Source organism: Anolis carolinensis, chromosome 2 (assembly GCF_035594765.1).
Source record: "Anolis carolinensis isolate JA03-04 chromosome 2, rAnoCar3.1.pri, whole genome shotgun sequence".
NCBI classification, from domain to species: domain Eukaryota; kingdom Metazoa; phylum Chordata; class Lepidosauria; order Squamata; family Dactyloidae; genus Anolis; species Anolis carolinensis.
Window position 1 is genome coordinate 243,275,242 of NC_085842.1, and position 13,773 is coordinate 243,289,014.

General features: G+C 37.2%; 1 protein-coding gene across 4 annotated transcripts in view; it reads right to left on the bottom strand.

Annotated features, from left to right (window-relative positions):
* dock8 (dedicator of cytokinesis 8) overlaps positions 1 to 13,773 on the bottom strand; it is a 99,020-nt gene that overhangs the window by 57,592 nt on the left and 27,655 nt on the right. For all 4 annotated transcript variants that reach the window (XM_008103317.3, XM_008103316.3, XM_062971965.1 and 1 more), the window contains 10 exons: positions 10,014 to 10,137; positions 8,697 to 8,909; positions 7,796 to 7,881; positions 6,446 to 6,512; positions 5,829 to 5,978; positions 4,107 to 4,187; positions 3,727 to 3,886; positions 3,247 to 3,386; positions 1,792 to 1,885; positions 589 to 751 (listed from right to left, as the gene is read on the bottom strand). In XM_008103317.3, coding sequence (XP_008101524.2) covers positions 589 to 751; positions 1,792 to 1,885; positions 3,247 to 3,386; positions 3,727 to 3,886; positions 4,107 to 4,187; positions 5,829 to 5,978; positions 6,446 to 6,512; positions 7,796 to 7,881; positions 8,697 to 8,909; positions 10,014 to 10,137 — 1,278 coding nt within the window. The remainder of the gene's footprint in view (positions 1 to 588; positions 752 to 1,791; positions 1,886 to 3,246; positions 3,387 to 3,726; positions 3,887 to 4,106; positions 4,188 to 5,828; positions 5,979 to 6,445; positions 6,513 to 7,795; positions 7,882 to 8,696; positions 8,910 to 10,013; positions 10,138 to 13,773) is intronic.

Here is a 13,773-nt window from a genome sequence, read left to right on the forward strand (position 1 = left end):
TTGGATATATTTACAAAATCATTGGTTGAAATTATGCATCCCACTAGTTCACTTATGCAGGATCAGGGCAACAGTGTTAAACATTTTTATTCAGAGTGATTAAGCTACTAAAATTAAATAACTACTTCCAATAAAATCTGTAAGGAATTACATGTTTGCTAATCCACTACATGTAAGACTCTCTTTTTTTTTGAGAAATGACAATGGGCAAAATCTCCTTGAAATGCATGCACATTCTGTGTATTTACGAAAAAGGCTGAAGTACAGCTTTGAAATTTTCTGAATGTTTCCCAAATTTCAGGAGGAGCTTTTCCATATTAGGTCCTTCTGAGTTTTTGGAAACCTTCTTGCAATATGCATTTATGCAATTTAGTGGGTCAATAATGGTAAAGAAGATGCAGAAATCTTGGTAGATGCAAGAGATATGTTGACGACTTTCTCTTACTAGCCTAATTACTGCAACCTGAACTAGCAGTTGCTTCTGAACTGTTGCCAATGCCAAGCCCAAGTTAGGGTATTTGCTGTAAACCAATCTGGAAATATTAAATACATGTGGTTTGGGATCTAGTAAGAGATTTTTCCTCTTACCTATACACAGTGTGAGGGTCATAGACTTCTCGTACTGGGAACTCCAGGATCTCTTTATGAGGACGGCTACGATTCTCTGGGAAGGGCTTCACTGGTAATAGTTCTGGACTGAGGCAACAAGTGAGAGCTTCTGAAGCAGGGGAGATCTCCAATTTAAGCAATCCTTTGAAAAAAGAGAATTCAGAATGCAATAATAAAGAAGACAGACAAAACCCCAAATTTATCAAAATGAATAAGGTAATTTGTTGTTGTTGTTGTTGTTGTTGTTGTTGTGTGCCTTCAACTTGTTTCTGACTTATGATGACTCTAAAACCAAGCAATCACAGGGTTTTCTGTAGCTCAGTGTGTCATCCAGTGGCTTTTCATGGCCAAGTAGGGAGTCGAACCCTAGCCTCCAGAGTTATAGCCCAAACTCAAGCCATTGTGACACACTGCTCATTTTTATATCATTTTTTTAAATTTATGTCACAAGCGAATTGAGTATACAATTATAATGTATTTAAAAACACAACAATATTAAAAACTTGGCATTATAATAGATTTCCTTTGACCAGAAGCTGGCCACTTGGACTGCCTTTGGTGCTACTGTGAGAAGGCCCGACCTGCAGTATGCAACTAACACACTTTGGATTATTGAGATCGAACTGATCCAAATATAAGTACTTCTGCATCAGAGTGGGTCCTACCCACCCAGTTTGGAGGAGAAGACTAGCAAAAGTGACAACTGAGGGAGAATGAATGAGATGATCTGGGATAAGGACGCCACTCTTAGAATGATAAGCAACAATTGGTTAGCAAAATATGTTCTTGAACTGCAACTTCACAATTTCTCATATCAGATATGCTGACAAAGATTGCTGGGGGAAGTCTGGCACAATGTCACATAATAAACCATGCTTCATTTAAAAAAAAAGTTTGGAAGACACCAAGTGCAAACAAAGAAATACAGTAAGACACCTCCACTTACCAACCCACTCCCTCATATTAATGTAAAAAAGTTTCCACTTGAAGCACTGTATTTAAACTGCAAATATGACCTAATTCAATTAAAAACACAATTTTCAGTCCCAGGATACTGTAAAGTTGTGTTCCTAGAGAGATAACTTCTCTCCAGTGTAGATAAGTGAAACCGTGGACATGGGATCTGTGATTCACGGGGGTCCTGGAACCAAAACCCAGCTGATATTGAGGCTCCCTCTGTACCTGGTATAGACTTCACTCTTCTCTGCAAAGATGATGATCTCTTGGAATCTGCTAGAAACTTGAATAAGTCTTCATCACTTAGTTTATCTCCTTCCTGTGAAGAACAAGGTATTTGATAATGTTCTAATGAAAGTATTTTTATATTTCTTTTTTGTCTCTAGTTACAGAAAACTATACAAAAGATTTGAAATAATCTGAGAAAGTGTGAACAAGTCATAATGTTCAGTATTCATGTACGCTTACTGTCAGAGCAACTTTATGCTTTTGTGAGCATCAACTTGAGTGTATCATATAAAGGACAAACCATAATATGCTACCTAAAAAAAAAACACCAGTCTGTATCCAACACTAGACTTTCATTTGCATATGAGTGGAATCCCCTATATCATTGTTTACTTCTCATTTCAGCTCCTGAAGGAACTGAAAACTCTTTAAACTCTCTGCTGCAGAGGGCTATGGGTGACAGGTCTATAAGCATTACATGAGATTTATGATAACATTTTTAGAAATTGTATAGAATACAATTAATTACAGGGAATACATTTTCTTGCTTTAAAATCCACAGATTATGCAAATTACTTTGGACACTATCAACTACCATTATATTTTTAGGTTTACATTTCATTTGGTTTTACTTTAAGCCACTTTGAGGCTCTTTTGTAGATAGAGAAAGAGAAATAATAATAATAATCCAGCATATCTATCTTGTTTGCTGTGTCATAATAAAATAATACCAAATAATATTACTTTAATACTACTACTACTAATAATAATAATAAAACTTTATTTATACCCCGCCACCATCTCCCCAACGGGGACTTGGGGCGGCTAACATGGGGCCACGCCCAGAGCAATACAATATAATAACATATAAAAACAACATATCATAATACAATTAAAAGCAATACAATAGATGATAATAGACATTACATCAAGAAATAAAAACAAAACAAAACAAAAACAAAAAACAGTAAAACAAGGGCAGGCCGCATGGACACAAGGATAAAACTCGGAGTGAGAGGGATAGAGGGGTACTCCACTGTGGACAGGGACACATGAAAGTAGGGCAGTCTAGAGGATAAATGCTGAGGGGGGAGTAACACAGAAATATATAACAGAAATTACTCACCGAAATGAGAAATTATAATAATAATTGGGAATTGAACTGTCATGATAATATCCCTTAACATTTTTATTTTATTTTTGGCATTTATCAATCAAATCATCATTGTCTAAGCATTTCCTCATGGGATTGTTAATCTGCTATACAATACTCATTCAAGGTCAAAAGCAGAGTAGGTGGGAATAATTCTATGATTTGACACTTTCTGGGATAATTTCTGTCCCTTTAAGGTGTTACTTCTAATCAACCAGAGGGGAGGAAAGTATTATTTTTTTCCCCTGTGGTAAAAAACTAAAATCCTGCTCACAGCAGTTTATGATAATTTATTGTACCTGCTTAAAAAATGTGTTGACTGTCAAAGTGGTGGGTTTGAAGTTTGTCATGCTAGAAACATCCTCTATGCCAAGACTTCTTTCAGATAATCTCCTGGTTTGCATTGTCATCGTTTTTCTATCTCCAGTAGACCCTTTGCCTACAGAATATAAAAATTCAAGTAAATTTTATTTTGATTCCATTTAAAATGAAGCACAAGTATTCCTAGTTCATGCATTTTGAGAAGAGCATTGAAAAGTTCCTCTTTTTAATTAGAAATCCAGCCAATGACACCTTTCCAAACTTCAGCTTCTGCATAGTTAATTGAAATCCTAAGGTTATATAACTACGGTAAGAAAATAATTTGTAGAGGGTACACATTATTTTATAACTTGGAAGCCATAGCAAAATCACTTTCTCAACTGCATTATTATTAAAATGTCTACTTCTATTAACTAAGATATATCTACTAATATCTACATGGCTATAAGGAAACATACCATTTAAAACCTCTAGTTCTGCTATATCTCTTTCAAGTGTTGAAATACTGAAGAAACTTCCCAAACTTATTGGAACCCAAGCAAAAGGCATGCGATATGCCCCCAAACGATGACAAAAAGACTCCGCTTGTGATTTTAATTTTTCAACCTTTTCTTTGGTCTGGAAAATAAGCAATAAAAGGGGTTAAGTAAGAATAGGAGACGACACAAATATACATAAATCAAGAATGAAAGTTAATTTTAATATATAAATTTAGACAAAAGATGCCCCCCTAAATATAATAGTACCTACTCAAAAGTAAGTGTGCAAGTTCTTTTTGGTCTGAGCTTCTTGATATAAATTTTGTCATATTTCAAAATCCATATTATCTGACACCTACCTTTCCACCGTCACTTTCTTTTAGAACCATGTAGGGTTCTGCACATTCTCCAATTTCTCCTTGCTGAAGGACTTTTTCAATCTACCGCCACAAAAGGAAGGAACCAAGTAAAAGAAAATAACATGCAATTCAATAAAGGATTTGATTGGGACTTCTGTTTTGTTAGTCAACTATTACAAAACCAATATAAATATGCAAAACCACAGACTTGAGCTTTGCACCCTGATTTAAGGATGTGAGGGCACAGCCCTGAAACCAAGAGAAAGAAGGTTTAAAATCAAAGTTTTTAGATCCCAGCTCTCATGCATGCAGCCTTATTTTGAACATGAGAACTTTACCAAATGGCAGATGTCGCAACTGTGTACTCATGGCAGTACCACAAAATCACAAAAACATTAGTACAGCCAGTCCCCGAATTACAAACATCCGACTTACAAACTACTCATAGTTAAAAATGGCGGTGAGACAACAGAAAGTGAGAGAAATCTGCCCCTCAGAAGGGAAATTTACTCCTGAGAGAGTTTTTTAAATTGTGTCAGAAACGACTTGAGAACATACTGCAAGTCACTTCTGGTGTGAAAGAATTGGCCGTCTACAGTGATGTTGCCCAGGGGACGCCCAGATGTGTTAGCTGGGAGGCTTCTCTCATGTCCCCGTAAGCTAGAGTTAACAGACGGGAGCTCACCCTGTCTCATGGATTCAAACCGGCAACCTTCAGGTTAGCAACCCAACCTTCAGGTCAGCAGTTCAGTCGGCACAAGGGTTTATCTCATTGTGCCACCGCAGCTCCTTCTTGAAAGAGTTATTATGGGGAAAACGTCTCCACTGAAGCTTTATCACCAATCCTTGTTTCCACAAGTCACATTTTCCAAAACCACAGGGTTATGAACCTTTCCCTATGCCATCCAAAACTTATACATATACATATAGCTGGAGTTACACTTAAACAATGAACCTGTTCTAACTTACATACACATTCAATTTAAGAACAAACTTACAGAATCTATCTTGTTCGTAACTTGGGGGCCTGTAATCCAAAAACATCTCACAAGTTCAAAACCGAAGTGGAAAATAACATTACAGTCCTGTTAATGTGGCATATATGAACACTGTTTCTCCTGAAGGACAAGAGGCTATTACCAAACAGTTCAATTACAGACAGCAGATGCTCCAGGGATGAGAGAAGGGAAGGGGGAAAGGACCTTCCTCCTTTTTCTCCTCCCCAACCTCTCATGGCTTTGTCACTCTGGCGATCATCTCTACAGGCGCCAAATGTCAATCATTTTCATGCCTGGTTGTTGCTGCAAATTCCACAATGGTGGCAAGGTATGGGTGCTGGTACAGCATAACTGAACTGACTCTGGTGCCACTGGGCCATACAGATGGCACCCAGCTCAAGAGCATGCAGTGTGGGCACCTGCCAGCCCCCAAGCCAGCTTGGAGGCCAGCCATGACAACAATAGTGACTAGAATCCTGAGTACTCCACTCCAGATCAGCATTGCTATTTGTGGCACATGTAAATAGCCTATCATATACTGACATTTGGTCTGTGTAAAACTGCCTTATTACTCGCTACCGTTGCCCTCTCCCTCCAGCCTTGGAACCCTGGGCTTTTGAGCGGAATCCAAGGAATGTCAAGATACCCCCAATGTGCACCATCTTGATTTTATTCCATTGCCATCATGCAATCACCAATTAATTAGGGTGCAAACACGACTTACCTTAATTACTAGGTAGATATCAGGAGAGGGATATGTTACAGAAAATACTGCAGACCTTGCCAGACTAGAGGAATCAACACATGGCGTGTGAGATCGCAAAACCCCTTTGAATTGTTCAGAGTTCAAATCACAATGAAAATTTTCTGAGATCTTAAAAAAGAAATTTTAAAAAGACATTTCACATTCCATGCAGGAGCTAGAATGCAACTTAAAATAATAAATTGACAGTCACACCTGTAATAACTTAAACATGGGCTCATTTTACTGCTTATATACTGCCTATTAAACGACAAATATAGAATTGTCAAAGGCTTTCATGGCCGGAATCACTGGGTTGCTGTGATTCATAGCCTTGACAAAATATTGATTTGATACATTTTGATATTATACCCCTAGCCAACAATGTGCTTCTACCTATTTTTCAATTTTCATTTTCTTTTTAATTTGCTATCTTTTGGAAACAAACTCCACAATCATCAATGAGATTAATTACATATAAATGATATTAAGTTGAAATGACACATTTCATTGACTAATTTCATTGTTAAATCAATAAATCAACAACAGCAGGGTTTTCTCTCCCAAACTTCCTTTACTACATTCAGCTGCACTTTTACCTTCTTCCTTTCTTTTATATCATAGAGGGCTAAGCTTGCAAACAATGGCTCAATCTCGATCTCAAATCTGTAAAAGAAAATAGGGGGCACTAATTATTAATTAAACTTGTTTAAGATATGGAAGTATAATGGAATATTGCAGAAACATATAAAATAGTTGCACTGTCAACATCCCTTTAATTTATAACCAGGACTTTTGGAGGAATGCTGGGATTTGAGATTTCTCATTACAGACAGTCCCCAAGTTATTAATAAGATAGGTTCTGTACATTTGTTCTTAAGCTGAATTTGTATATAAGTTGGAACAGGTACATATAAAAAATCGAGGAGAGGAAAATAGAACACCTTGTTCTAATATGTTTCATAATTAAAAGGAAACTCACTCAAGGGTGGGAATGAAATGCTGCTGTTGCTGCCAAAATCTACCAAGAAAAGGTCTGGTACAAATCTGATTTTTAAAAAAATCCTGAAAACTACAGCAATAAACATACCACAACTTCATAATATCTGCCCCATCTAGAGGACTCCTTAATTATCTTCTTCAAACCTGTGCCAGCGCATTCTGACAAGGGTCTCTCATTTTTAAAAATCCAGCCACATTAATTATGATTAATTTTTTTTAATTCATGAGGCCGGTTCTCCTTTTATAGCTTCAATGCCTTAAGACAGTGATTCTCAACCTGTGCATCCCCAGATGTTTTGGCCTTCTACTCCCAGAAATCCTAACAGCTGGTAAAGTGGCTGGGATCTCTGGGAGTTGAAGGCCAAAAACATCTGGGGACCTCAGGTTGAGAACCACTGCCTTAAGAGAACCAGAGCATAGCTTTGACCTGAAATGAAATGAAAGCACAATTTTTAAAAGAACCCAAAGCACAGACAGGTCTTGCAAAAGGCTACTCAAGTAGACTTTTTGGTGACTTGAAGAGACTCAGGATGGATACAAATGTATAGTAAAGGAGGGAGGATGTGGAAGAGTCCAAAGCTGGCAGAATGTTTTGATACCAGTTCAGACTTGCCTATTTCTACTTTTAAAAAATGCTTCCTTGCTATTAAGAACACTTCCTGCAAGCAAAAAACTGCTTAGAAAAAAAAGCTGTATACTTGTTCTCTCCCCCAACCATACTAGCTTTTTGCCTATATATATTTTAAAATAAGGAAACTACCTTACACCTGTTTTTGTGGGGAAACAGGTAATATATACAGTTAAAAATAATAACAAGAACAAAAAGAAGAAAGGAAAGAGTAACAAATTTGAGGACTAGGGACTCCTTCACCATATTCTATACTTCTAGTTTCAACTCCTCATGGCCATATGTTAATATATGTTCAAGAAATTGAAGAGAAACTTACTTCAGTGTTTGTATTTTCACCAATAACCTATTCCCTAGATACTCCTTTGGGCATTCAGGCACTGGTCGTATTTCCACAGCATCCTCCTGTTATAAAATACATAATGGAGCAATTATTTCTTTTGATTGAAGCATTTAGGATGCTTTTTTGAAATCACATAATACACAAGTAAAAGTAATTTAAATTGCCCATAAAAATTATTATGGCAGATGTTAATATTCACAACTCTTTCAAACACTCTTCAAGCAATAAGCCCACCCTGAATTAGTGGGAACAGCATTATTAATTATTATTTATGGAATTTATAGGTTACATATTAACCACTGCCATGGCAAAAATCAGCAAGGCAAAAATCATGATGACTCAAGTTACAGTTGTACTTTAAATTTTCAGCAGGTTGGACTTTTTTTTTCATTGGATGCAGTTGGTTTGATCTGCCTACATTTGCTCAATATAGGCATAAGATCTGAGCTACAAGGGCAACCAGAACTGTTTCTTTACCAAATTGGAAACTGCTGGACTTTTGTAATGCTATAGTTCAAATTCACCTAAAAATACCACAAGCATAGGGATATAGATTTCATTCTTGTATCCAGGAATGGCGCCTTTCAAAAATTCTTCCCCACTTGGTGAGATTGTTAGGGGGGGGGTGCATTTTATAATTATTTTTTTACTCTTTGTGTGCAAATATGTTGGGTGTTTTGCGTAAAAAGCAAGTAAATTTTTGCACTGACAAATTTTGTGAACAGAAAGATCCCAAATTCTGAAAAATTTCATGGCCTCTGATTATTATTTCTCTTAAAGGGCAGTTTCCAATGAGACAGTTTTCTTCACCTAGGAAAACTTTTGAGAAAAACTCATTTCACAGCAAGTAAGTTTACAACACAGATTTACAACTCACCTCATCGATACTAGGATACAAAGCAAATAGTTCTGTAGGTCTGTTGCTTTGCCGTGCTTCTTCGTTCTGCCTCTTCAAGTTTTCTGCACTGACAGGCTGCAGCAGACTTGGTAGATGAGGATCGGGCTGCAGGCTCCGCAGGTCAAAGTCTCCAGACGTTAGTGTGGCTCTATTAGACTCGTCACAGAGGACCTTGAGGTGCCTGGGACATGCCTACCCAAGAGGAGATGAAGTAGAAACAAAATCATTTTTGGTTCTTAAGTGTTTCACGTCTTCAGTCCTTGTTTGCCCTACTTCTGTTTCAATTCATTGTGTTGACTATGCCTATAAAAATATTTCGGAGACCAACGGTGGGGGGGGGGGGGGGTGTGTGACACTAAATATTCCTTCCCCTGCCAAAAATATTGAGAACCATGTGTCCTGTGTGAACGTTATAACAATAGCAACTTGGAGGGATATGAAGTTTTGAGTAAAGGTGGCCTTCCCATTAAGGCTATGGTGGTCAGGAACATAACAATAAGTGAAGTTTATGTGCAATTTTAAGTATCAGGCAGTCTGTCATCAGCAGCCCTAGATGGGAATGGTATTATTTACCACTGGCTTTAAGTCCTATATGGAAGAAAAGAAGAATATAAATCACATAAACAAACAATAAACAAATAACATTATTGGGCAAGGGAGGAAATGGTCACTCCCATTCTTTAGAGAGATTTCTGCCTCCTTCTCTTCCAGAAAATATCAACAAAATAAAACATGGCCAAACACTTCAACATGTGATTATAAAATTTATTTCCCAACAGCAAATGCAAAATACTTGAAAAAGAAAGGTATCCTTGTATGATGCAAAATTACTCATAAGATTCGTGAGAAATTTTTCTGTGGAACTCCTAAACAACTTTGTGTTAAACATGGTCATCATATGCACAGTGCATTATTTGTAATGAGCCAATGGATTCATATTGAAAATTACAGTTATAGAATATATACTCCTTTAGAAACATAGACATGCTGGTTTATTTAGCAATGAGTAAGTGAAAGACTGAATATTTTATATGCAGCATACCATAAGCAAGAATGCAATTTATCCCTTTATTATTGTTATTAACATTATTTATACGCTGTCTTTCTCCCTGTGACAATATATAACACACTTCGGTCATAGTCTAAAAAGTGCAATACAAGAGTTTAAAAAATAATTAAATAGTACAGTGTGGATTAAAGTAAAAACAGATTAAAATATAATAAATACGCTTAAAATAGTCTTTAAAATTCAGCTCTTTTTCAGCTCTTATTTCTCCAGGCAGTTCCCAAGAATACCTGATAATTTGAATTGCTGTAGTCCAACACTTCAGATTCAAATGTTTGCTTTTGAAGGGTTTTGTGGAAATCTCTTCTAGATCCCCTTTTAGTAAATGTGTAGACCTCATTATTTCCTTGGTTTCTTCAATAAATAAAAAGTCAGATTTCAGTTAAAATGTGGGACAACCCATTTTTTTAAAAAAGCATCTATTATAAGCAAGGATGTAAATTTGGCTGATATATTATGCCATTCAAGCAAAGGCACAACTGTAACAAGGTTATATTACATATTCTTACAAGGAGTATGCATTTATGGCACTAATAATAATAATAATAATAATAATAATAATAATAATAATAATAATAATAATACACTTTATTTATATTCCACTTTATCTCCCTGGAAGGACTCAGAGCGGATTACAGTATACACATATAGGTAAACATTCAATGCCTTTTACACAGTGAACAACAACGACATACAATACACAGACAAAGGTAAAGGCCTCCCCTTATTATCTCCGGCGTCTGGAGGCGATGCTCAACTCTGGCCATGAGGAGATGCTCTTGTTCCATTTTTCCATGCCGAAGAGCCTGTTGTCTGTAGACATCTCCGATAGTGTCGCTGGCATGTCTGCATGGGTGGTACCTATTGATCTACTCGCATTACATGCTTTTGAACTGCTAGGACTGCAGAAGCTAGGGCTAACAACGGGAGCTCACCCTGATTCGCAGATTCAAACTGTCAACCTCCGATCTGAATTACTACATCCTTAGTATCTAGTGTACAGCTAACATAAGATATGGATGGCACTCATTTAACATATTACTTTCCCAAAGGGCATTCATTATGTATATTTTTTACTAAAACAACACAACCCGAAGTACGTATGTAATTGATAGTAATTTATTGAAGAACATCTCAGTGTCAAGTTAGACAATGGCTGGCATCTTTTAGTTAATCTCAGAGGAGACTCATTCAAATCAGTTGCTGAATGGAGAACCAATGTGCCGTAATGGATTGAATGATCTATTCTAGTTAAAACTAGAATAAAATTTACGCTGATGTGTGTTAGGACATAAGTGAAGCATTGCTCCCTGAAGTTGTAGAAATAATCTATTCATCATAGCACATGGCAGTCCTCAACTGTCTATCTTGCTTTTAGTGTGGTTTTTTTTTTTAATTTGTCCCTCAGGAAACCCTATTGTGAAAGAAGCTGCTTTTTAAGTGCAGAGAATAACATTCCCCTTAAGGTTAATTTTATCTGTAGAATGGTCAGATATAAGCATTATGAAGTGAAGAGACTCAGTAACATCCTTAAAGTTGTTGAAATACTGCCTACATAACTGAAGCTATAAGTAAGCTACTGCTGCCATCTAACTTCTATCCGGTCATATCTTCTACCCACCATATATACTTGTGTATAAGTCAACCTCATGTATTTTTGTACTAAAATTTGTAGACTTATACATGAGTATAGACAGCAATTACCCTCTCCAAATATCAAGACTTTGAACAAAATTATTATTTTGCCTGGCTCAGTCAAGACTAGCAACAGAATCCTATGGCCCACTAATAAAACATGCTCACTGTCCCAGCGAGAGAGCTCTGAGCTGTGCCCACCTCCACAAGTATATTCATATGCCGGCACTTGTAGCACTATGCCTTACAGAACATTCTTAATGGATTTTGCCCTTGAGCAAATGATCCAAGAAAGCTACCCTCCAATTACATATAAATGGGAGCCAGAAGCTCCCACAGCTGTGGGCAAGGCTGCTTTCATTTTCACACACTGGAACACACATTTTGCAACCAGTCCATGAAGTTATACTGCTGTGATTTATTCAGGTTTCCTTCAAAGCCATAGCTTAGGTGCCTAAGTGCTTTGTTGTCCTGCATAACAAATATGCCACAATAAGCAATTATTGATCACACAGACACTTTTTTATTACATTTTTGGGAGTAAATGAATTATATGTGATGGAGTTTGTATTTTAATTGTTTGAATTTTAATTGTTTGCCAGTCAACTGAGAATGAAAAATGAAGCCATAAAGCAGAAATCACCTTCCTTGACATGCCTGCTCTCCTTGAGCATGACCTTGTCCAGGAAACAACTCTTAATTACAGTACATGAAAGAAAAGAGCTCTGGGTGGTTTTATTGTGAAGTTATAACATCCAGGACCTGTTTTCTGGTTGCTGGAGTAAAATGTCACATTTGTAAGCTGTGATTTTTTGCCTAATTCTAAGAATAAACTTAAGATAAACTGGATCTTTGAAAGCCAGTTAACAGGGTTGACCCTGCAGTTAGGCAGGATGAGGCCAGCACCTATGACAGCACGTAAAACCTGCGTAACTGTGGAATCCTTCAATGGTTTCAATCACTTGTGCCCAGGAAAAGTGCTCTCTCTAGGCATTTTCTAGGTCCACCCAGCAATTCTATGCCATCCTCCCCCAGAAGTTACCATATAGTTGCACTGGAGAGTCTAGCAACTTCCTAGAGTGATACTTCTCTAAGAATCATAGCTTCTTTAATGTAATTCTATGACGTGCTAGGTTCATAATTGAGATAATTTAATAGTATTCAGCCATGTCACAGTTTCATGGGACCAGTCAGGCTAGAGACGTGTTCCCTGCAGATAGGCGGGTCTTACTGCATCATGTAGGGCAGCAAATAGGTATTTATTCTACCAGTTTACTGTCACTGGAAGATATGTGTATCTTGGGTGTCAAGATGGCTAGGACAGATATAAGTGGCTAGAGGTCATTGTTTGCTGTTCTGTCTGAGATAACAAAATATCCTGGACTGGCTATGCCAATTAATATTTGTTAGTGGCCAGCAAAAAAATCCACTGGGAAAATGGAACAACACAACTGGTAAGTATGCACGGGTTTGTTTCTCTGAAGTGGCTCCTCAGTTTTAGGATTGACAATATATCTAAATGCATATCTGCAATAAACAGAATGGTCTCATACTATGCCAACTGATACAACTCTATCCTGGAATTTGTAGGTCGGGGAGGTATCTGAAATTCTCTCCTGGAGATGTTTAGTCAGCTCCCCTGAACTATAATATGACAGTTCTCTAACAAAAATTTTTAAGTACCTCACTATAAATTTCCAGATGCCCTAAAATGGGACCATGAGAATTAGGCATGTCCAATTGCTATGGCAATGTAGCATAGTTCATAAAGTGTACATGTACACTACACTATAGTCACAAAAGTTTGACACCACTGTGTGACTGTGAATTTCCACAGCAACTGGATGGAGAACCAATTCACCCTTCAAGTCATGTTGGTAACAGTAATTTTACACTAACAGGCCCTTCACATGACCTCACCTACTTCCATGGAGATGAGCCTGCTAGTCATGTACACTTCGCAACATATATGTTGGCACTACTGAACATTAAAAACAAGATTTAAAGCACCCTAAAAACAAGAGAGCATCCACAGGAGAGAGAGAGGGCCTTCTCGGTAGTGCCTCCCTGGCTCTGGAATACCCTACCTAAAGAAATTAGACTAGCCCCCACCCTTCAAGCTTTTCAGACAAGTTGAAAAACTTGGCTCTTCAGAAAGGCCTTTGAGCCTGTATAATCTGGCCAGCTTGATGACCCACCGACTATGCCACACCACACCTTGTTTTGCAGATAGCCAGCTTATTTGCAGGTTCTACTCCATTTTAGGAAATTTTATAATTCTAACAATTTTTTTCTGGGATTTTATATGTATTGCTGTTTTTATATGGATGTTATAATACTTATACTTGTATATCT